Here is a 23124-nt window from a genome sequence, read left to right as displayed (position 1 = left end):
GTCTGCAGAGAGCGTTCAGCGGGGGAGCCGCTGCGTCGCATATTCCTTTTTGGAACTGAACTGCAGCTGCTGACTCTTTTGCATCCCAGCACTGGTTCAGTTTAGCATCTGAGAAACACTGTTATAAGCTCTGTGACTGACTGTTGGGTTTTTCCTCTCCCAAGAGAGGATCCTCCATTTAGCTGTTAATGTTGCTGAACACCCTAAAGAGTGAGGCTGTGTTTAAAGTCGGTGCCTTTGGTGGTGACAGTGATCATCTGGGGGTTTACCCGAGGTAGGTGGCTTCTGCTGTGCTGTCTGCAACGAGACCTGCAATCTAGCTTCTGTAGTTGGAAGGACAGGGCTTTCTACTGTTACGGACATAAGAGCAAGGCTGTAATTTTGGAAACAGACCATTAAACTGACAGGTAATTTTGCTTTCTTTCCTCAGACCCAGAGCTCTCAAAGCTTGTCTCCCCAGACTGGAGCGTGTTGTTTAGTGGAGTTAACAACGTTTTGTCCCTTTTCTCTCTATTGTTTAACCATAGCTGGCACTTTAATTTCTCTACAGCTGCTAAAGGGAGGGACCTGGGTTTCCGTCTTGATTTTTTTTTCCTCCTGCTTCACGTCTAGGATTATTTATCCTTTTTCTGGTCCTCCACTAGGATCATCCTGAACACGGGGTCCTGTTTCTTGTTCGAGAGCTGCTCAACGTGATCCAGGACTACACCTGGGAGGACAACAGTGATGAGAAAATCCGCATCTACACCTGTGTCCTGCACCTGCTGTCCGCCATGAGCCAGGAGACCTATCTCTACCACGTAGACAAAGGTAGCTGGGTCCCTCCACCAGACTGCACTGTGTTTGAACTTCTGAACAGCAAGTGCAGGGTTTTCACCTTCTCTTTTATTTAATCCCCTTGTGTTTTACCTACCATGAACTTCTACTCCAGGGTCTTGATAAATTTGCCCAGTGTAAGAATTACCTGGGGAGCTCTTAAGAATACAGGTTCCTGGGCCCCATCTGTCTCTTCTAAATTAGAATCCCCAGGAAGAGGCCTGAGAATTTGTATCTTTAACAAGCATCCAAGATCATTTTGACAAACAGACGAGTTCAGAGAAGCACTCTTTTGGGTCAGTGATGTCTTGGGTGTGCCACACAATAACCTAGAACGGTGACTACATATGCACATGCATGACCTTCATCCCAGGCCTGTTCCTTACCAGTTTCACCTGGGTCCTGACCTGGACCCTTAGAGCAGGTGCTTGGAAGAAGGAGACGGCCTTGCTCCCCGACATGCAACCAGCCGTCTCGAACTTGCTCCGACAGGTTTGGGAGCCGCCTCCTCATGTCCTTGACACAACATGGGACAGTCCCAGTTCCAGACCTCTGCCCACTGAGCCCAGGCATCTTCCTGCTTGTCAGAGCCTCGGTTCCGATTTTTGGTTTCCAAAAAAATGGCCCTATTGTTAAAAGTGATTTGGCCAGTAAATGAATACTTCAGGGTTTAAGCAACTGTCTCTACACTTGGATATTATAGAGAACAAATTTGCAGTGCTAAGGATGGCCTCCCGTTATAACTCTCAGAGGCTTCCTCTGGCTGGGATTTGGGGGCTGAGGTTACGTAAAGGTGTAACTTGGGGAGGTTGGTTAATGTCAATGATGATAAGTCCCGCGATGTGAGCTCCTACTGCGTGCCGGGTGCGGCGCCGGACTCCACGGGCCTCCTTCTCCTTTCATCCTGACAGCATCATGAGGAGGACGGGCATCTGTGTCCCCATTTCACACACAAGCAAGGGGAGACACCGAAAGACAACGTGGTTTTACCAACCCCGTGGTTTCCAGGGCTCAGGGCCAGTTAGTGCTCGGAGTGGAATTCACTGTGGTACATGCATTATGCTGCCTCCTTGATTACAAAGTAACAATATTTTGATTAAAGTATATCATAGTACACACATACAATAAACCATAAAGCTCAGCAGATTATCACAAGGTGAACACACCCAGTAGCCACCACCCAGATAGAGGAATCAAACATTACTAGCTCCCCAGAAGTCCCCTGTATGCCCCCGTCCACTCAGCACCACCACTTTCCTCTCTAAAGGTACACTGCTCTCCTGACTTCTAACATTACAGATTAGTTTGCCAAGTTTTGACTTTTCCATAAATGGACTCATTTAGCAAGCATTCTTTGGCGTCTGGCTTCTTTCACTCAGTGTTATGTCTGTGAGATTCTTCTGTGTTGTGTGTAGCTGGTGTTCGTCCTTTTGCATTGCTGCATAGTATTCCATCGTATGAATATACCAGAATTTCTTCATTCCCCTGTGGATGCAGTTCTGAGCTGTTGTGAGGAGTGCTGCTGTGAACATTCCTGAATATATAACTCTTGGGGTTCATGTCTGTCGGGTATATGCCTGGGGTGGAAATGCTGGCTGGTGGGATTTGCTTATGTTCAGCTCTGGTAGGTACTGTCTCACAGTTTTCCAAAATACTTATACCAGTTTACACTCCCACCAGGCATGAATGAGATTTCCATTTTTTCCCTTGATACGGTGAGTCTTGTTCATTTGGGCTCTTCTGATGAGTGTAATTTGCATTTCTCTGATGGCTAATGAGGGTGAGCTTTTCCTGTATTTGTTGGCATTTTTATTTCCTCTTTTGTGAAGGGCACACAGAGGGCTCAGAACAAGAGAGAAACTTTTGAGGACCAGATGCTGCCGTGGAAGTGGGTCTGTAAACCCAGGCCCTATGAGAGGAGCAAGCCCTCTCCTTGCTCTTCCCTTCTTTAAACAGATTCACTGAATCCCCTGTCCACACAGCACAGCAGGGCGCACTGTAGGAGCCAGAGCGCCAGCATGGGGAGCGTGGCTGTGTTTGACAGGTGGAGTCTAGTTTTCTAGCTTTTAGAGATGAAAACAGAAGGGTGGGTTTTCTTTGCTGCCTTCTTGGCCCAGCTGTTTACTCTGAGTGCACAATTGTGACCTGACAGTTGTCTTCGTAGCAGAGAGTCCCGGGGCCCTGGGAGGCTTTGCAGGGGTGGAGGCTCCATTTTCCCATCTCTGTCTTAGTCGAGGCAGCTCTTTAGACAGCGCTGACAAAGGTTCGAACTTTTGAAAAACTGGGGTCAGATTTTTTTTTTTGCATTTACGAAGGATGCCTTGGCTGTTTTCTTTCCAGATGAATAAGAAGAGAATGTTCTGAAATGACCTGGAGCCATAACTCCAGTGCTGTCATGCGAGCGTGCGAGACAGTGTGCTTGCTGTGGAAAGGCAGGTCACTTCTGACACTGAATGTCTATTTATTTAACACGCAGATGTCTAGTTGGAAGAGTACAACTCCGGGGCCCGTGGGAAGTCGGCACAGCCCCTTCACTCTTCCACGTCACCTGCCAGGCCCTTGAAGCATTTGGGGTTGTGACCCCAGGGCCAGACAGATGCAGAGGTCCTGGGCTATTTTTAGTAGCCATTTGCCAGGGATCTCATTTCTCCCCGTTGTGAGCGCCAGTCTGGACTCTCAGGCCTGCTTTATACTCTGGCCAGGCCAAATTACTTCTGACTGTCAACTTCGCCCTTCCCTCCCTCCCTCTGTCACCACCAAGTGTTAGCATGGAAACACTTTTCCCCAGTCCTGACCCCGTTTTTAACTTTCTCTGTGAATTTTCCACCATCAGGGTTCAGCCTAGATCTGATTCTATGATTCCATCCCAAGCCTAGATTTTAGGATCCTGGGACCCCCAGGCCGCCCTCTCCTGACATGCAGCCCATGCGGTTGTGATTGCCCGTTTGCTCGTCTGCACCTCCTGTGTGCTCTGTGAGGGCAGGACCAGGTCAGCCCGTTCCCCACCCACCGGGTCTCCGGGTCCTGGAACCTGGCGCAGAGCAGGCCCTCACCTAGTCCGTGCTCTGCGTGTGTGAGCGGCCTGCTCTGAACACGCCTCTGACCCCTCTGGGCGGGATGCTTGCAGCTTGGGTGGTTGGCCACAGGTGGTCCTAGACCTCCTCGCTTCTCCCCTGCTGCTGGGCTAATCCGAATGAGTAGGTTACTCCAGCGCAGAGTAAGAAGAGTAAGACTGGGAATTTATGCCAGGAGCTAGCCTAGTCCTCAGCAGCAGGTGTGAGAAATTCCTTTACCAGCTGCATTTTGCCACCCTGCAAAATCACATGGTGGCGAATGGCTGAATCAAATTCTTTCTCTTCTTACAAGAATAACCGCTGTCTTCCATGTCATGGACAGCAGTTGAAACACAGCAGCCAGAGCCAGAGCCATCTCAGAAATCCTGGGACGGATGCCTGCAGCCCAGGGCAATTCACTACCAACCTGTGTCATAGGAACAACTACAAAGCCAGCAGCCGACCCAGGAGAGCACTCCCAGAACATTCCCCACGAAGGGGCAGTTCAGAACCGGAGTAGAGGTTTCATGCGGACAGAGAAGCTGGGGAGCGAGGAGACCAGCTGTCCTGCTCGTTCTCAGGCAGTATGTCTGCAACCTGCTTACAAATGGTTCAGCCGAAAAAATGACGTATATATCTGTGTGTACGTGAGAGCGTGGACAGAGCAAGCGAGAGAGCTTCACAGAAGTGGCAAAACGGCATCAACTGGTGATGCTGGGTGAGAGAGAGGCAGCGCTTCAGTATACTGTTATTCCCGCTGTTCTACAGCCTTGACATTTGTTTAAGTAAAAAGCTGGGGATAAAAGAAGAAGGAGTTATTCTTTTTTTTTTTTTTCCACTTAGAAACTCAGTAGTAATTTATTTGGAAAAAGATAAGCAAAGAATGGCTCATTAAAAAATACATTTCATAGTGTCATTCTTCCTCCTTCATACTTTTCCCAAATGCCTAATTGGGAGTTAAATATAAATGTAAGAATTTTAAAAGAATATTATGTACAATTTTATTGAAGTAGAAGAAGGAGTAATTCTTGAAATAGCAACTAGAAATGTACATGAAGCATCCCTGAAATTATTTTATCAATCAGTTAATTACTATATGCTTATACCTGTACCATTCCCCAAGATTCAAGACAGATGACAGGAAATATATAAAATAATAAAATATAATTTTTTAATTGAAAAAATTCGTTCTTAGGAAGTTATAAATTAGGAAATATATGGCTATATATGTCTGTGTGTGGTATATACTGGTTTGTCACTTTACTAATAGTATATTATAAATATCTTTCAGTAATAGTATATTGTAGCAATAGTATAGTGTAGTACATGGTAGTTAACAACTATAGATCATATACTTTTATTGTCTTCATAGTATTTTATTTAATGCTCATGCCCCAGAGCATTTAATCAAAACTCTTGGTAGATATTTCCGTTGCTTCTCCTCTCACCATTATACACAACATTTATAATGAACATCCGTTGAACATTGTCCTCTGTGATGAAACAATATCACATATATGCATCTTTGTGCAACTGGGGGATGATTTTCTTAGGATAAACCCCTTGGAGTGGGTTTTCCCAAGTCAAAGATCTGACCTTTTTCTGTACTAAGACTTTTTTAAACTATTTTTAAATGTACAATTCAGTTTTTATCAAGTATAGTTGCAGTGTTGTGCAACCATCACCATTATCCATTTCCAAAATTTTTTCATCCTCCCAAACAAACTCTGTACCCAATGAACAATAACTTCCCCCTTCCCCCCTCCCCCCAGCCTCTGGTGACCTCTGTTTTACTTTCTGTCTTTATGAATTTGCCTCTTCTAGGTACCTCATATAAGTGGAGTCATACAATAGTTGTCTTTTTTTTAAAAAATTTATTTTATTTATTTATTTTTGGCTGCGTTGGGTCTTTGTTGCTGCACGCGGGCTTTCTCTAGTTGTGGCAAGCAGGGGTTACTCTTCGTTGCGGTGCACGGGCTTCTCATTGCAGTGGCTTCTCTTGTTGTGGAGCACAGGCTCTAGGCGCACAGGCTCAGTAGTTGTGGCTCGCGGGCTCTAGAGCGCAGGCTCAGTAGTTGTGGCACACGGGCTTAGTTGCTCCACGGCATGTGGGATCTTCCCGGACCAGGGATCAAACCCGTGTCCCCTGCATTGGCAGGCGGATTCTTAACCACTGTGCCACAAGGGAAGCCCTAGTTGTCCTTTTGTGTCCGGCACATTTCTCTTATCATAATGCTTTCAAGGTTCATCCATGTTGTAACATGTAGTAGAATTTCATTCCTTTTTGTGATTGAATAATATGCCACTGTTTAGATAAACCACTAAACCACATTTTGCTTATCTATTGATCTGTCAGTGGATACTTGGGTTGTTTCCATCTTTTGGCTCTTGTGAATAATGCTGCTGTGAACGTTCATGTACGTGTATCTGTTTGAGCCTCTGCTTTCAAGTCCTTTGAGCACGGGAGTTGCTGGATCCTGGAGCTGCTTTTCCACAGCAGCTGCACCATTTTACATCCCCACCAGCGATGCACGAGGCTTCCAGTTTCTCCACATCTTCATCAATACTTCTTATTTTCCTCTTTGTTGTTGTTGTTTTTAAATAACAGCATCCTAATGGGTGTGAAGTGGTACTGGACATTTCTTAAGGCTTTTCTTACTGATTTCCAAGCTATGGTACTCCCACCAACAGTGTGCCCAGGCCTACATCAAAACCGGGTATTGTTTCTCACCTTCGTTAATCTGATAGGTGATGTTTTATTAAAAGTTCTTCTGTGAAAAAAAAAAAAAAGTTCTTCTGTGGTTTTAGTTTTCTGTTCTTTGATCACTAGTAAAATTGAACTTTTTTTTCCCCTAAAATTGTAGGCCATTTAGATGTATTTCTGATACACTGATGTATTTGCCAATTTTCCTATAAGTGACCCTAAGAGGGGTCACTTTCTTAAAAGCTCAGAAGCCATCCCTGCACATTGTACCTTGGCTTTTCTCGTCTTCATGGCCAATGCCTGTTTAACGTGATCCCCTGGTTCTGTAGCTCGTTGCCAGCAGTCCAGGGAATGGTTCTATGCAGGCCCTGACAGACGGCTGGTGACTTTGACCATAGTGGGGCTATGCACTGTGGCTCTGACTCTCAGCCTCACCCATCTGCAAGCTAAACGAGTGCCCCGTGTCCCTCGCTTGTGGTGTCACCTCTTGTTTGCATCACACAACTTCATGGGCTTTACTGTGATCTCATATGTATCATCCCTTTTTGATTGTATATGCCTAGGAGACAGGATCCTAGGGATGGTGATGGGCTGGGCCGAGAAGAGCACAGCAAACCACATTCCCCCAGATGAGCTAAGCTGAACCGGTTTATTGACAACGTCTCTAAACCATGAACTGGATTAGCACTGTGTGTACATGGCTGTATAAGCCCAGCCACGCCCCGCCAAGGCACCTGCACGGCCTCTGCTTTATCAGCTGTCACTGCACCTGGGACAGTGGCCCAAATTTTAGGCCTCCACCAGATCAGAAACATCTAAGAGCTGCCACTGCACTTTTCCTCTCCTTGACCACTTAGCGCTGAGGGTGCTCCAATGGTTTTGCACTGCACCGAGCGCCGCTCATTCACACTGGAAATAACTACGCTCAGTCACGTACAAGTCGGCATTTGGGAGTTGGGGTGAAAGCAGTTAAAAAAGGATCTGGCGAGAAAAGGCATGGAGGGAAAGAATCGACTCTGCAAGGCAGAGGTTGTGGTTCCCTTACAGACGGTAAGACTTTGCAGCAGCCTGGCCCTGACCCCTCACTGCACCCCCCCTAAAAAAAAAAGGAGGAGAACCACTGAAGTGTCCGCAGGAGGGACCAACCAAAAGCATTCTGGTCCATCACACAATGGACTACTGCTCAGCTAGTACAAGCAAAGCAGCACATCCATATATGCTGATATGGAAAGAGCTCCAGGAATCATTAAGTGAGAAACAACAAAGTGCCAAACAGAACCCTGTAGAGTCCCTCTCCTTCCTTACCCAGAGGTCATGCTTTGTGCGAAGGTTGATAGGAAGGAGGGAGAGAGGGAGGTCGAACTCAGGCTGTTCTTGCAGCTGCTCTTTCTCTAGACAGCGGCGGTCACAGGAGATGCCCTAGGAGAGAGGGGACTTGAGTGAAAGGATTCAGGTTTGCGAGAAGATGCAGAGAACCTTCTGTTCCATCTGCAGAAGTTTTGAGGCGGAGTGACAGGGCAGGGGCTGGGGGCGGTGCGTAACTGCTTAGGCTTTGACGGGCGCCTCCCAGTTTGGGATCCTGGCTGGGACGGGCTCGGAGCCTCAGTGTCCCCATCTGTCCTCTCTCGCACGTGCCGGTTATGAGGACTCCGCAGTAACACCTGTGAAGCGCTGTGCCCAGTGCCTGGCACACCGGTGCTCAGTGCTGACAGCCATTCTGATGGTCACTGTGATGCTTTCTGTCCCCCTCCATGCCTGGGCCGGAGGGGACAGACTTCGGAGTCCGAGCTCTCTGGCTTAGACTGGAAGGCCAGGTGTTTTCTCCATGATTCCCAAGGCCCCAAGCCCGTGGGAAATTCTGGCCGTTTTCATTTGCCCTGCTGTGATTTCCTGCCACGTGCTGACACCACGGCTGCCGCTCCCTGGCCTTGGGCTTGGGAACATCTCACTGCTCTGGTTTCTTCCATCAGTTGACTCCAATGACAGCCTGTACGGGGGAGACTCCAAGTTTCTGGCTGAGAACAACAAGCTGTGCGAGACGGTGATGGCTCAGATCCTGGAGCACCTGAAAACCCTGGCCAAGGACGAGGTAGGTGCCCCTGCCGCCCCCATCCCCGCCGCTTGCCCTGAAAGCACGAGTTCCCAGGGTGCTTGGACATTGCTTCGTCCAGAGAGTAATGCGCCTGTGTGAAGACTGTTCATCGATGGCCCCAGGGCCTTTGCTCCTGCCATTTTCTCTGCCAGCACTGCGCCTCCCCAGGGTTCCCCTGGCCACCCCTGTCATCATTCGGGTCTCAGCTCAAGTACCTCCTCAGAGTGGCCTTCCCTGAACCCTGTGTCAAGTAGCCACTACACTCCTGCGCCCCTCTGAACTGTCCCTGTGACGCTCGGGCATTCTCCGAAATGCTCTGTGTGTTCACTTCTCAGTCGCCTGCCTCCCCCACCAGAATGTAAGCTCCGTGTGGCCGGGACCTCGAGACGTGGGTCTCGGAGACCTGCCTGTGCCTGAGACAGGGTCTCTGGGATCCATCTGTCACTCACCCCGGCATCCTCACCTCGAACCTGGCGTACAGCGGGCGCTCAATCAGCACACGTTGAGTAACAGCCTGCACTTTCCACACCTTGGCTCTGTGAGGCCCACAACAGCCCTGTGATGTAGGTGCTGCGCTCATTCTCCTTGGACAGAAAAGAAAACCGAGTCTCAGAGAGGTTTCCAGAGCCCCTGGTTTCCTCTGGTTGTGACAGACAGGTTCCCACCCAGATCCCCAGGCGTGAATCCATAGCCACTGCATCACGCTCCTCGGTCAAGGCCTCGCCACTTACCTTGCAACAAGTGGCGCACGGTTGTTGTGCAGCTGTGATAGCAGGCTGTGCTTGCCCAGCCTTTTCCTTTTGTTTTTGCCGTACCCCACAGCTTGCAGGATCTTAGTTCCCCGACCAGGGATTGAACCCGGGCCCTTGGCAGTGAAAGCTCAGAGTCCTAACCATTGGACAGCCAGGAAATTCCCATCCCAGCCTTTTTTTTTTTTTTTTAATTAATTAATTAATTAATTACTTTTTTTGGCTGTGTTGGGTCTTCGTTTCTGTGCAAGGGCTTTCTCTAGTTGTGGCAAGCGGGGGCCACTCTTCATCGCGGTGCGCGGGCCTCTCACTATCGCGCATCCCAGCCTTATACATAAGTGTAGTGTGGAGAACTTTGCGTGTGTGGTTTCATCTAATTCTCACAACAGTCCCATGAGTGGGAACAGCTGTTATCCCTTTACACTTTCCAGATGAGGAAACTGAATCCTAGAGTGGTAGCTATGGAATGTGGTCAAGGCAATCTTCTAGAACCCATGCTCTGATCCACAGAATATATTCCTTTATCAGATGTTGCATCGTTACCTTTTCAGAGCAGTTTTTCCCATATTCTCTATATAGATAGATGGTTGACTGATTTCAAAATAATTTCCAAATTATAGTACAATCTAAATAACTACCTGGTACCCTTCCCCAGTTACTCCATTTTTGCAGCTTCAGCTCAAACATGTGGGTGACAGATGGATCCCAGAAGCTCTGTCTCAGGCTTGGTGGACATTGTGTTAAGGCTGATTCCTGCTGTGTAATCAGGGTGGGGAGGTTGGCAGTGACTCTGGAGTCAAAGCCAGTGCCTGACCTTTCTCTGAGTCCTTCCCCTGGGGCAGCTCATGTCAGGCTTCTGCCTCCATGTCTGCCTCCCCACACCCCACGCCAGTCTTGCTCTTCGCTACTCCAAACAAACTGACAGCTCATTCCTGATCTCATGTTGGCAGATTCCTGTTTTCTCTCACTGCCACTCACCCCCCACCCCCTCCAATTCCCTTTCCCAAACCCAGGACAGATTTCGGGCTGCAGGGTTCCCAGCGGCTTTCCAGACCTCCCCTTCCTGCCCACACACTTCCCCAGCTCCCTCCTTCCCAAACCTCAAGTCTCACGTTTTTAGTATTTGCTTCTCTACCCTCACACCACTAAATCCTTTGAAGACTAAATAAGATCAAGCTGGACTTAATTTAATTCTTACTCACTTCCAGGACTGTACAGAATGCCACCATTGCCCTTCCCCCCTTCCCCACCCCACCACAGAAACCATGAGACTATTCTATAGCTGTGGGTGTGCGTGTGCGCGCGCACACACAGACACACACACAACAGACATGTATGTCCCGTGTTCCCATTCTCCCCAGGGTATTCAAGCAGGTCCTGGAAGGAGTGGGATATTTTCCAGACTCCATTCCCCAGTGGCCACTGCCGAGGTCAGGGGCACTGCACACAGGGCCAGCCTTAAGGTTAGCAGGGCAAAGGGCAGATGGAAAACACAGAACCACTGGCGCCCTGGGGGCCCCAAGTGCCTCCCAGCACCCTCTCTAGGGAGGGAGGATTGTGGGTGGGTCCCACTGACCCTGGGGCCCCCTGGGTGCAGAGCTGTAGAATGCTGGGGAGTTAATGCTTGGAGGGCACTGGCTGTCAGTGGAGGGGGCAGCATCAGAACCCCAATTTCTTCAGGAACTGGTTTATCAAACCAGTTAGTATTAGAAGAGGTAACTCCCCTCCTCCAACTGAAAGGCCTTTTTCGAAAGCCTGTAAACTTCGTCTCTGCGGTAGGCAGCTTTCAGGAGAGAGCCCTCATTACATTGCAGGAGAAATGGAGTCCTTCACCTTCACTTGCACTGGTCGCTCCCCTGCTGTGAAGGATTCTTAGCACCTTCCCTGATACCTACAGCCAAGGGCTCTGGCTCTAGCTTCTTGCCAGAGCAGGGCTGTGTGTTTGACACGTCGTGCCCAAGAAACGTGTGCCTCCGGGCTTGAAAATGCATTTCTTCACTCTGACGCGACAGGCTGGGTCTAATCAGAGGTGACTGCTGACAGCATAAACGACCACAGTCTAGGACCTCCAGGCTCACAACAAAAATAGAGCCTAGAACCATATAATTTGGAACTATTTTAACACTTGTCTCTTTCTCTTGGGGGAGGAGGTGTTGACTGTGATAACGACTCTGAAATAATTCTGAAAGAATAGCACGGCTGGAAAGTTTCTGAAGTACATTTCAACTCACATAAATACCAGGGACTCTCACTGAAAATGCCTGCCCATATATGCACATTTATTAGAAAAAATATGGGCGGACTGAGCTAAGATGGAACGTGTCATCCTTCATTTTAACAACATGCTGTGAGCTTCGGCACAGGCGGCCCCGGGAGGGGAGGCCTCTAGAGCCCGGGGTGGCAGGAGCGCTCCGACCTCTCTCCAGCTGCCGCGGAGCCAGGCTGGGCGCCGTGAAAGCCCGACGTTGGTGCCCGAGCTGAGCGTCTCCTCTCTCAGCGCTGGTATCAGCCCCGCTTCCAAAACTGTCCTCTACATGAGTGTGAAGGAGCCAGCCCTGCCCTAGGCACGAGCTTTATGAAGCTGTTTGTTTGGGTGTGGTGAGGCTGGGAACCACGCCAGACGGTTACAACTTCCTGCAAATGGCAGTTCCCCTAGGAAAAGAAACAAAAGCAGCTCTTTTCTATTTAAAACCTCTGTAGGGAGACAAGGGGCTCGAGGCCCTGGTTTGGTCTCCCATAACGTATTCACAGGTTCCTGGGTCTCTGCACATCGGCCGCCTGCCCGCTCATCTCCAGACCCGTCTCTAATGATCTCATTTTTAATGGGCTGTGCATTGAAAACACAGGCGAACTGGGCTTTTAGGGTAAAATCCTTGAGAAGCTACAGAATAGAGAAATAACCAGGAAGATACTGTCTTACTTGTTTGACGTTTTAAAATTCTCCCTTGCTTCAAAGAAATGCAGTTAAAGGGCCTCTCTTGGGAGACTCTTCTAGTTGGATTTGAGTTTTCTATTAGCTTGGTCCTCCAGGTCTGAGCAGAAACCAGGGCCCTCCTGTTCCCCAGGCATCAGATGAGAGCCAGTTTAAAAGGCGAGCAGGATGGGCTGGAACCCACTGGATGGTCTCTGCCCCGGTTCCCGACTGGGGCAGAGCTCACTGTCTGATTAAACAAAGGAACCCAAAGCGGGCAGTTGCCAGCCCATTAACGAGTCTACCAGCCTTCCCTCCTTGTGCCTGCAGGCTTGGGACCCGACAGCGTGACCCCGCTCCTTGACAGCAGTGCTGTTTGGTCGGCTCAGCTGCTGCTATGACGGTCACCTGGTCCAGACCGTTGTCCAGGCAGGCTCAACTTAGGGGGCTTGAGTCTCTTCACTGTCGTCACTCGGCCACCCTCACCCAACTGCATTCTTAGCTGCTCCTTGGCAGTTTCATTGCGTTGTTTTTTTCTCCACTAGAAGACTTTAAATCCTCACTTGGGAGAGGGCGGCAGGAGCGGGTGACAAAGTTGGCTCAGCAGTTAGCGTAGTCTGCTGCTCTGTGGGCTCCACACATGGGAGGATGCATGGACAGATGGACAGTTAGTAGGTTGTTTGAAAAAGCAGGAAAAAAATATGTATTGGTCTAAATCACATCAAATCGTTCCTATTTCCCTGGATAAAACTGTGTAGCTGCACTGGGCAACTCTGTCAGCTTCTTCAGAATCTGGATCCCTAATGTGATGTTAACCATGGGTCTGTGGGAACATCTTATAAACCGGGGCGGGACATGGGAGGGTGTGGGTACCAGCACAGGCTCCAGAACTGGACGACTGGAGCTCAGACCCTCACTCCGCACTTGCTGGCTGTGGGCCTTGAGCAAGTTCCTGAAGCTTTCTGCCCTCGTCAGCAAAACGGGAGTGTACTGGTTTCCTATTACAGCTCTAAGTCACCACAAACTTAAAACAACCCCCATTTACTATCTCACCAGTTTGGTAAGTCAGAAGTTGGTGTTGGCTGGGCCAGTTTCTCTGCTCCTGGTTGCACAAAGCCAAAATCAAGGTGCTGACTGGCTGGGCTCTTACCAGGAGGCACTGGGAAAAATCCACCTCCCAGCTTATGTGAGTTGGCCACTTCAGTTCCATACGGTGTAGGACTGAGGTCCTGTTTCCTTGCTGGCTGTTGGCTGAGGGTTGTTCTCAGCTTCTAGAAGCCGCCTGCATTTCTTAGCTCTTGGCCCCCTTCTACCATCTTGAAAGCCAGCAGTGGTGGGTCGTGTCCTTCTCATGCTTCAGATCTTTCTGGTCTCCCCTTCTGCGTCATCTTTCCTTTGCTTTCCTCTTCTGCTACTTGTCTCTGACTCTAGCCTGAAAAATTTCTCTGCTTTTTAGGGCTCAAGTGATTAGATTGGGCCCACCGAGATAATCCAGGATTATCTCCCTAAGGTCCATAACCTTAATCACACCTGCAAAGTCCCTTCACAGTAGCACCTAGATTAGTGTTTGGATAACCAGGAGTTGGGATCCAGCTCTAGAATCCTGCCTACCTACAGAGAGTTGTGAAGATTAAACAAGGTGAGCTGTGTAAAGCACAGAGCTCATACCTGTCACGGTGTAAGGACCCCATACCCACTAGCTGCCAAGGAGCAAAGCAGACGCTCAAGGCTCCTGGCAACACTGATGTCTGCAGCGCCAGCCAAGAGCACCCAGCAAGGGTCCGGGCGCCAGCTCTCCAGGACCCACACAAATGTGTGATCTGACCTGGTCCCCTGCTCAGGCCCACCTGCTGACTTGGGCCTTCCCAGGTGCCTTTGTTTACCTTTGGGAGCTGGTATCTTTTCTCCTGGGCCTGTTGCATTTTGGAGATTTAGTTTCCCTTTTGTCTTTACCATTCAAAGCTGGGGGTTCAGGTTTGGTCTACTCTGACATTTTGGTTAGACTTTCCTTGTTTGAGAGTACCTTTCACATCACATCACTGAGCAAAAGAGGAATGATCTGGTGTGAAGAATACCTAATGGTTCTTATAAAAGCTGGGCATGGGCACCAGGCATTGGGGAGCATTATTCACGGGGAGCTGTCTTTGGTCTTTATTACCAGCACCCAGAGGGTGGGAATAGTGCCTGAAACTTTGGGTGGCTTGAGGACACGTCTGTAAGAGACGTATCTTACCGTTCAGTTTACTCCTGTACTTGCGTTACGCAAGACGGCCTATCACTGCTGGGGTAACCCGGGGAGGTTAAGCGGCTCGCCCTCCAGAAGATCCGTGGTAGAGCTGGCCTTGGAACCCCAGGCAGCGTCAACACTGGGCCGGGCCTGAGCCCCAGTGCCAGATAGTAACCTCTCTTTTCTATATCAGGCCCTAAAGCGCCAGAGCTCGTTGGGCCTTTCCTTCTTTAACAGCATCTTGGCCCACGGGGACCTGCGCAACAACAGGCTCAACCAGCTGTCTGTCAACCTGTGGCACCTGGCACAGAGGCACGGCTGTGCGGACACCAGGACCATGGTGAGGCCAGGCGAGGCGAGGGGAGGGGTGGAGTGGGGGGAGTGGGGGCCCTCACAACGCCCGCCAAGCACGGCTGTCCTGGCCAGGCACAAGTGGCCTCAACACAACATCAGGGCCTGGACATCAAACAGCCCTAGTCTCCCCTTCCAGAAAGGTGCCAGGCCCTACAAAGTACAGACGGCTCTCCGTATCTGCAAGTTTGGCATCCTCAGATTCAACCAACCACAGATCAAAAATATTCAGGGGGAAAAGAAATTCCAGAAACTTCCAAGAAGCAAAACCTGAATTTGCTACCTATCGGCAACTATTTACATAGCATTTACTTTGTATTAGGTGTTATAAGTCATCTAGAGATGATTTAAATATACAGGGGGAGTTATGTAGGTGATATGCAAATACTACACCATTTTCTATAAGGGATTCAGTATCCTCAGTTTGGTCCTGGAACCAGGGGACCACTGAGTAGTAGTAAGAATTAACTCCCTCTGAATAAAAACCACATGTATGAAAACACCAGTCATTCCTGGTGATTTTAAGAGCAAGCTATAATCTAAGGAGTCTTATTTTAAAACTGCTGGTTTCTTCCCCTCCCTTCTCTGCTAAGAAAAAAGCCAAAGCTCCCGATATGGCTGATTTGTTGGAGCCTTGAGAGTTATGAACCAGAAAGGAGATGAGTCTTTCTCTTTCCTCCTAGGTGAAAACTCTGGAATACATCAAGAAGCGAAGCAAACGCCCAGACATGGGGCATCTGACCGAGCTGGCCCTCAGGCTCCCTCTGCAGACGAGGACCTGACCCTCGGGGCTCTGGTGCCAAGTCCAGAAAGACCTGTTTTGCGTTTCTGTTTTTATTTTTACACACGTACAGACTGGCTTCTCTACTAGATTATTCTGCCAGTGAAGTGAAGAAGTGGGAGCTGTCAGAGCAGTCGAATCCACTCCTGCTCACTGAGCACAGCGTCTTAGTGTTTCTTTGCACAAGTGGCCTTCAGATGGGCCTTTAGGGAAAAACTGAAGAATGCAAGTAACATCTTTCTTTTCTGAAAGGTGTTTTTTAATTGGAAGAAGAACCCTGAAAAGCAGTCCACTTTGACAGACCCACTGTGCCCTTTCCCTAATTTGCTTTATATCAAAATCAGCTCTTGATTGGATTTAGAGTATGCTGGTGGATTAAAGGAGAAAGTGAGGTCAAATCTGAGATTCCCTGTAGCTTCGATGGAAAATATACTGTAACTGAATAAACCTCCTGAAGGAACACTTATGTTCATGACTGTTCATTTAATTACAGTTGACTCTCATCCCGAAGAGAACGTGTCTAAACATAACCGCCTGGTTTTCTTGCAGCCATAACCCTAAACAGCATGTGATTCTGTCTACTTTTTTATCAGTTTGGCGGAATCTGATTCTCGTATTACCACTAATGAGCTTCCACTGACATTTTATTTTGAATCAGTAAGAGCATTAATATTGGTGGTGGTGGTGACTCACAGCCTAGAACCCCTTGTGCAGGAAAATGCATCCAAGTTGTGGATTAAAAGTGCCCCCAAACTACTGTACTTTTGCAAGGTATACACTGAATGTGGATAGACTACATTTCACCTCTACTCTGTGAAAAGCCTGATACAGTTCACACAGTAAAAGTAGCTAAAATAAATTTTTTTTAATATACATAAACTCATGTTTTAATTGAATAGCTTGGGACCAAGAATATGCTATGGATTTTCCGGCCAGCTTAATAGTGAACCCCACCCCACCCCAATGCAAGGATTCTGTTGAGAAAATGGCCTCCGTTAAGGAACAGCGTGTACTGAAGAATGCACCTCAACTGAACAAAACAGACATTCAGAAAGCATGGTGGTATTGCTCAAATGTTCCCAAGTGGCCTTTATTTCACAAAATTATTTTCATTAAAATTATTTCCTATACCACTTTTACTATATGATACTATTCAAATGAAAATCAATCGGCAAATTTATAAATTATGCACTTCTAAGTCATCTACTTTGAGGCTGTACACATCAGACAGCATCCGTGCCCAAGCCTGAGTCAGTGAATTCCTAATGCTCTTCCATTAACCTGGACACGGACTTTCACATTCGGTCAGGTATCCGTTACACCAAAGCAGCTTCTGAACCATGTGTTACCTGGCCCAGGTGGAAGCTTAGATTTTCTATGTTCTTGTGTGGTTTCCTCAGCCTGTTACTAAATCAATTAGCCAGTCTCTGAAAACCGTGGCCTACATGAGATGAAGTCTGCTACTACTACTACATGAAGGATGATGGAACAACAACAACAAAAAAAATCAAATTTTAGGAAATAAGGTGAAAGTGAGAAAAACTTCTGCATGAGGCCTGTATTAATTTTCTACTGCTGCTTTAAATTACTACAAACTTAGTGGCTTAAAACGTCACAATTTTACCACCTTACAGCTCTGCTGGTCTGAAGTCCAGTGGGCTTACCTTCAAAGTGAAGGTGTCAGCTGGGCTGTATTCCTTCTGGAGGCTCTAGGGGAGAATCAGTTTTCTTGCCTTTTCCAGCTTCTAGAGGCCACCTGCATTCCTTGGCTTGTGGTCCCTTCATCTTCACACTAGTGACAGCTTGTTGAGTGTTTCCTGCAAGTCTCTTGACTCTTCTGTCTCCCTCTTCTACTTCTAATCCTGGATTATCTGGGTAGGCCCAGTCTAATCATAATAAGGTCAGCTGATTAGCAAACTTAATGCCATCTGCTACCTTAAACTCCCTTTTGTTTTGTATCACAACATATTAACAGGTTCCAATGATTAGGACTTGGACAGGGGGTGGGGGGGCGGGGCATGGGGGCATTATTGCAACCACAAACCTGAACAGTTCTAAGTTTGCAGAGCTGAACACACAATTTTTAAGGGGAGAACTGTGTCTATCTGGCAAATACTTTTGATGGGCCAGTCTAGTTACAGAAAGGTGGCCTCAGGGAGGGGCCTAGTGGGCTAAGGCGAAACAGCAGGAATCACCCCAAGGAATAAAGTGGTTAAGAATCACGAGGTCTGGGGAACGGCTGGATAAAGGCAGTTATAAGGAGAGAAGGACCTTGCCATAGGAGGGGGGTCAGTCAGTGAGCAACCCCCAAGGGAGAAACAGCCGACAAGTTCGAGAACAGGGTTGTTACATACTCAGCTAAGACCTTGGCTGTGCTTACATACCAGGCCTCCCGCCCATCTCTCCCAGATTCTGAGTAAAAATCCAAAAACCGCCTTGTTCCAGTGGAGACAGGCTGTGTGCCACACGGAGTCAACAAGTGAAGAACATGGGAAATCACACCACAAAAACTTGCGGACAGCTTGAGGAGGGCCCAGGACATGGGGAAAAAGGGGGATAGGTGACTCAAGACAATGTTGTTTAATTTACAAAAGGAGAGAGGCCCAGCTAACTGCAGGGCAGGAGCTGTCACTAGAGCAACAGTGGTCTGCATCTATGAGAGCAGCCGAGACAAGGCTAAGTTCAATCTGAGGACACTTGGCATCTTGCCGTCTTGGCTGCCCAGCCTTCTCTGCTTAGACCCTGCTTCAGGAACAGACTTTAATAAACCTTCCCAAGCCAAGTGGAACTCATTCAGCCACACTGAGCTAGAAAGTCAAATCCTATCACACAGAGACTGAAGATACTGAACAGCAAGAGGGGAAAGGCCTGACCACCACACCCTAATGAGAGCTACCACTGTGGGGACAGGTCAGGGACAATCGCTCAGCCGCTCTCCGGAAGCACCCAGTAGATGGCTGAGCACAACCCTTCCTGACAGCGGAGCAGCCCTAAGCTGTAGTGTGATCTCTCAGCAAGATAAAAACGATTAGAGAAGCAGTGGTTGGTTCCTTTTACACTGGGCAAGTTCCTGTAGTGTGGGTCAAGACTGGGAAAGATTTATTCCCCCGTCGGAAGGGGGTGTGCCCTGAAGAGCTAACTCAAACGCAGACTCTTACCTTGTAGGCCTCTTCCGTTATGCATCTCAAGGCTGAATCCATGAAAGGCCAAGTTCACCTTCTGAGGGAAGTGGCCCACCTGAATCACTGCTAACAAAGACCTGTAGGACTCCAGACCCGGCCAATGCTTGTTGGTCAGGGCCCAGGCAGGCCTGCCTCACCTCTGCCCCATGGGGTAGTGGACCCGTGTTCATCTCACCAGCATCCGAACCTCAGTCTTCCTTCCTGACTGGCCTGAGAGTCTCCCTCCACACGCCAGGGGCTGGCTCAAGAATGGGTACGTGACCCACTGCTGGGCAATGAGATATGACAAAAGGGCTTCTGGGAGTTTCCTTGATCCACAAGAAGGTTGTTCTTCTTCCTCTGTAATGGTCTAGTGTCTTGATATGCTGCCTGGAACTGCTACAGCCATCTTTCCACCAGCCTGATGAAGCCAACACTGAGGATGATGGAGCAGAGAGGAAACATTCGTTTCCTTCATGGGAAGCTGAATCAACCCCCTACGACAGGACAGGGCTCCCTGCCACGTGAGAGACTGAATTTCCTGGCTGTCCAGGCCTGCCTGAGACAGGATGTCTGTAGCAGGAGTTCAAGCCAAGTGGTGTGAAAAAGGCCCAATCAGAACTTATATTTTGGAAAGAAAAATGCTAGGTGAATGCGGAGAAGGTGGTCACATGTCACTCGGGGGGCTACACCTGGAGCTTTGTGAGGCTGGCTGTAGCGTCAGGCTTGGAAACACTGTTCCCAGGCCGATGAGGCAACGCCCTGTCATCCCCACGTCTGTGCCTCCTGGCATTCAACCTCCTCCAGGGAAGTCGCCTGGGATTCTCCTCCTCGTGACTGAAAAGAATCCAATAAACACGTCCCTGGGAATTAATGTGCCATTGGTTCACGTGGAGGACTAACCAGCTGCTCTCTAAAACGCCTGTTCAGAATCCAGTTAAAGCAGAAAGATTAAATGCAAGCTTGGCACCGGGGATGGAAGGACGGCAGACGCAAAAGGCAAGATGGGTTTAGAAACACATTTCCCAGCAGCGGAGGAAGCTCAGCCGCGTCTGCTTGGTGGCAATCCAGGCGCCTCTTTGCCTGTGGCTACTCCAAGAAGGGGGAGGGAAAGTGAGCTTGCTTCTCCCTGTTTACATGAATCCTGCTTCCTGTTTGAGATTTAGGCATGTAAAAAGCTTCTGTTTCCTCAATTGAGACATTTTAGTCCTCAGTGAGTATTCTGGGTGAAATTCCCTAGAGGGGACACTCAGTGCGGTGAACAGTGACATCGGTCTTGGGGCACAGAAGTACACTTGGCATTTACTGGTTGGGTGGCCCCAGGCAATGTTATTACTTCATCTCTGAACTTCAGTTTCCTCATCTGTAAGATGGGGATAATAATAGCACCTGTTTCAGAATCATGAAGATTAAATACATTAATGCAAGGGAGACACGTATGTGCCTGGCACATAGTAAGCACTAGACAAGTGTGAGCTATTGATACTCACTGTCTTCAACAGGGACGGAAGCTTCACACAGAAAACAGTAGGTTTCAGCCACTCACATGTTCTCCTGGTTCCTGAAACGAGCTGCCCTCACCCCAGTTTGTCCAAGCACATCAACACAGTTGTCCTTTATCTCTGCGGGAGTTCGATTCGAGACAACTGTCCTATGGCTTTCATCTGTGTAACGGAACAATAAAAGCAATGTTGGCCGTTTTGGGGGACAAGACAGGAGAGTTTAATCTTCAAACTTGATTGACTTGGATGCGTTCCTGTCAATATAAAAGATTTTGTCCGGAGCCGTGGAGAAGCCGAGGCCGGCCCTGCGGTTGTACTTCCAGCTCATGGCCCGGTCGTAGTCGTGCTGCAGATTCTGCTGCAGGGTGTCGGCCACCTTCTTGCTGAGGGCCATGTTGGGCCTGCCAACCATGGTAGGGGGGTGACTGAATGAAGGGGACAGATTTTTAAAGCCACCCATGAGTTTGAGAAATTTCAGTTTCTTTTCCTCATTTTCAAAGCCAGCAGTATCCCATTGGCCAAACTGAGTTCCCTGTGGTAAGAGAAAACAGGTGGTTACTTCCCTGGCTTCCAAAGCATCTTCCTTTCCCCAGCCCCCAGCCCCCGGCCTTGCCGGGGAGGATCCAGGTGATCAAAGGCTTACTGCGCACCAGGCACAGTGCTCGCAAGCACAGCAGCAGATTATCTTAACTCCAACCAGAGCCCTGTGAGGAACACTGTTGGTTCCCACTCTCCTGATGAGGAAATGGAGGTTTGCAGCTGGACTGGGGGCACAGCCTACTTGGTAACCCTGCTGAACTCCATCTCGGGTCTGGCCCACACCAGAGCCCACCTTTCACACTGAGTTGCTCGTCTGCCTTACTCCTTCTCCCCCAATTCACGGCAGACAGTACGACACACCTCACCAGCTGGCTACTCATCCATCAGCCTAAGGTTTCTGTCCTTTGGAAGGTGGAGAGGGCAAGTGGGAGTCTGAAATGCCTTTCCCTTCGCAGAAGCACTGCACTTCACAGCAGGAAAGGAGTGGAAGCCCCGGGAGGTGAAGGGTCACACGAGTCAGAGGCTGAGCCGGCCCAGGAACTCAGGGGTCCCGATTCCTGTCCAGAGCACTCTACAACCCGTGCATGAATCACCCATGTCTGAGAAAATGCAAGAGAGCCCCTCAGAGCAGTGGCCCAAGAGAAGACTCCCTTCCCTCCCATGTCTGTGGCTGAGGCCAGAGACCCAGCTCTCCATGAAGACTGTGACTTCGAAGACTTAGGATTGAGCCCCGCCTGCGTCACCCTGGTCAAGTAACTTAACCCCTGAGCCTCAGTGTCCTCATCTATAAAACGGGGGCATAACAGCCCCCGACGGGGCTTCACTGAGGCTCGAATCAGGTTTTACACCAACAACTCAGAGCATGACGCCTGGTTCGCTTTAAGTCCTCGAAAACTGGTCATCTACCCACCCCACCCCACCAGGATTGCTGACCTCTGTGCTGCCTGGGAACTCTCCGCCTGTGAGCCAAATGCCAGCCTAGCACTTATTTCTAGGTTGGCTTTGGGAGAACAGTAAGAACCAGTCATTGCTACAGCTAGCTGCCCTGAGTGAACCGGTGACAAGCTCTCCGAGCTTCACAGTGCCCCCAATACAGGCATAACAACTGCTTCCCAAGCCTTCACTTTCTAGAAGGAGAGGCCACCTCTGACAGCCCCGCACTGGGTCTGAGGAGAGAGCTGCCAGAGGCTGACCAGTCCTGTGGGCCTGCTCTCACAGGGCTACCGACCCACTGAGAGGGGACCGGGTCTCAAATCCCCACCATGTGCCTCAGCAGTCAAGTGGTCCCAGGTCCCAGGAGGCAGGGCCACCTAAAGCATCCCCAGAAGATCCCAGCCCCTATGCCCCTGGACCACCCTCCTGCTGTCAGGTCCCTCCAGGTATAGCCTCTGGGCCACTGCTCTGGATGCTGCTGCCTTGTTTCTGGCCTTCCTCACTCAATCATGGAATCTTATCAGCTCTGCCCAGTTCAAGAGGATGGAGAGAAAGGAGACACTAGAGGAATGACATAACAAAGCCCCATTCCATACCCCTCTGGGCCAGAGCATGAGTCCCATTTTACAGGTGTGGAAACTGAAGCTCAAAGAAGGGAAGTTACTTGCTAAAGTCTCATAACTATAGAAGGTGGCAGAGCCAGGAACTGATCTCAGGCCTTTTGATCCAAAGCAGCTGTTCTTTTCGGTGCTACGCTAGGAAAGCTTAAGACAGTATTACAAGGAAGCAAGTCCTTCCGTCATCTGGATCCTCTGTCCCCCTCTCCCAAATCCACGTCTATTAACAAGTCCTCTTCTCTCCCCCCTGCCCTCTCTTCTACCCCAGTCCCCGCTGCCCCACATAAACGCCCTCCAGCAGTTCCCACCGCCCTGCCTGCCGCACCCTCCCGTCCCTCTGTTCAGCCTGACCTTGCGGTCCCCATGCCATACACTCTCCCGTGCCATCTCCTTGGGTCTGGTTTGGAAGTTTCCCATTCCAACTGGACCAGAGGCCTGCCACCTCTGCCTCCACCCCTGCCCCAGCAGCTTTCTGAGGGCACCACCCACTGCTGGAAAGAGCTCGCCATCACGTGCCCCCAGCGACTGATGACCGGGACACCTTGCCCGTCCAGAGCCAGAGACAAAGGTCCAGGCTGCTTAGCTCAAGTGGCCAGCTCTCCAGGAGGGAGGCAAGCACCCCTTTCCCAAGAAAGGAAAGTAGCTCAGGACGAGCTCTGTGGAGCAGGGAGCCGGCTAGCAGGTGAG

At 49.4% G+C, this 23124-nt stretch overlaps 2 protein-coding genes across 7 annotated transcripts in view; one reads left to right on the top strand and one right to left on the bottom strand.

Annotated features, from left to right (window-relative positions):
* The window catches only part of VPS35L (VPS35 endosomal protein sorting factor like), a 119647-nt gene extending 103497 nt beyond the window's left edge, over positions 1-16150 (top strand). For all 3 annotated transcript variants that reach the window (XM_007188306.2, XM_057528802.1, XM_028168054.2), the window contains 4 exons: positions 645-810; positions 8544-8662; positions 14746-14892; positions 15587-16150. In XM_007188306.2, coding sequence (XP_007188368.1) covers positions 645-810; positions 8544-8662; positions 14746-14892; positions 15587-15685 — 531 coding nt within the window. In that variant the 3' untranslated portion in view covers positions 15686-16150. The remainder of the gene's footprint in view (positions 1-644; positions 811-8543; positions 8663-14745; positions 14893-15586) is intronic.
* Positions 5646-23124, bottom strand: part of KNOP1 (lysine rich nucleolar protein 1) — a 28797-nt gene continuing 11318 nt past the window's right edge. For 2 of the 4 annotated variants that reach the window (XM_007188304.3, XM_007188305.2), the window contains exon 5: positions 16205-20879. In XM_007188304.3, coding sequence (XP_007188366.2) covers positions 20568-20879 — 312 coding nt within the window. In that variant the 3' untranslated portion in view covers positions 16205-20567. Of the gene's footprint in view, positions 6641-7878; positions 7993-9128; positions 9250-16204; positions 20880-23124 lie in introns of those variants that run through there. The other 2 variants (XR_009005348.1, XR_451538.3) reach the window with 2 other exon arrangements.

This window comes from Balaenoptera acutorostrata, chromosome 15 (assembly GCF_949987535.1).
Source record: "Balaenoptera acutorostrata chromosome 15, mBalAcu1.1, whole genome shotgun sequence".
Lineage (NCBI taxonomy): Eukaryota > Metazoa > Chordata > Mammalia > Artiodactyla > Balaenopteridae > Balaenoptera > Balaenoptera acutorostrata.
Note: the sequence above shows the minus strand (reverse complement) of the source record. Positions and strands in the feature narration are given on the sequence as shown.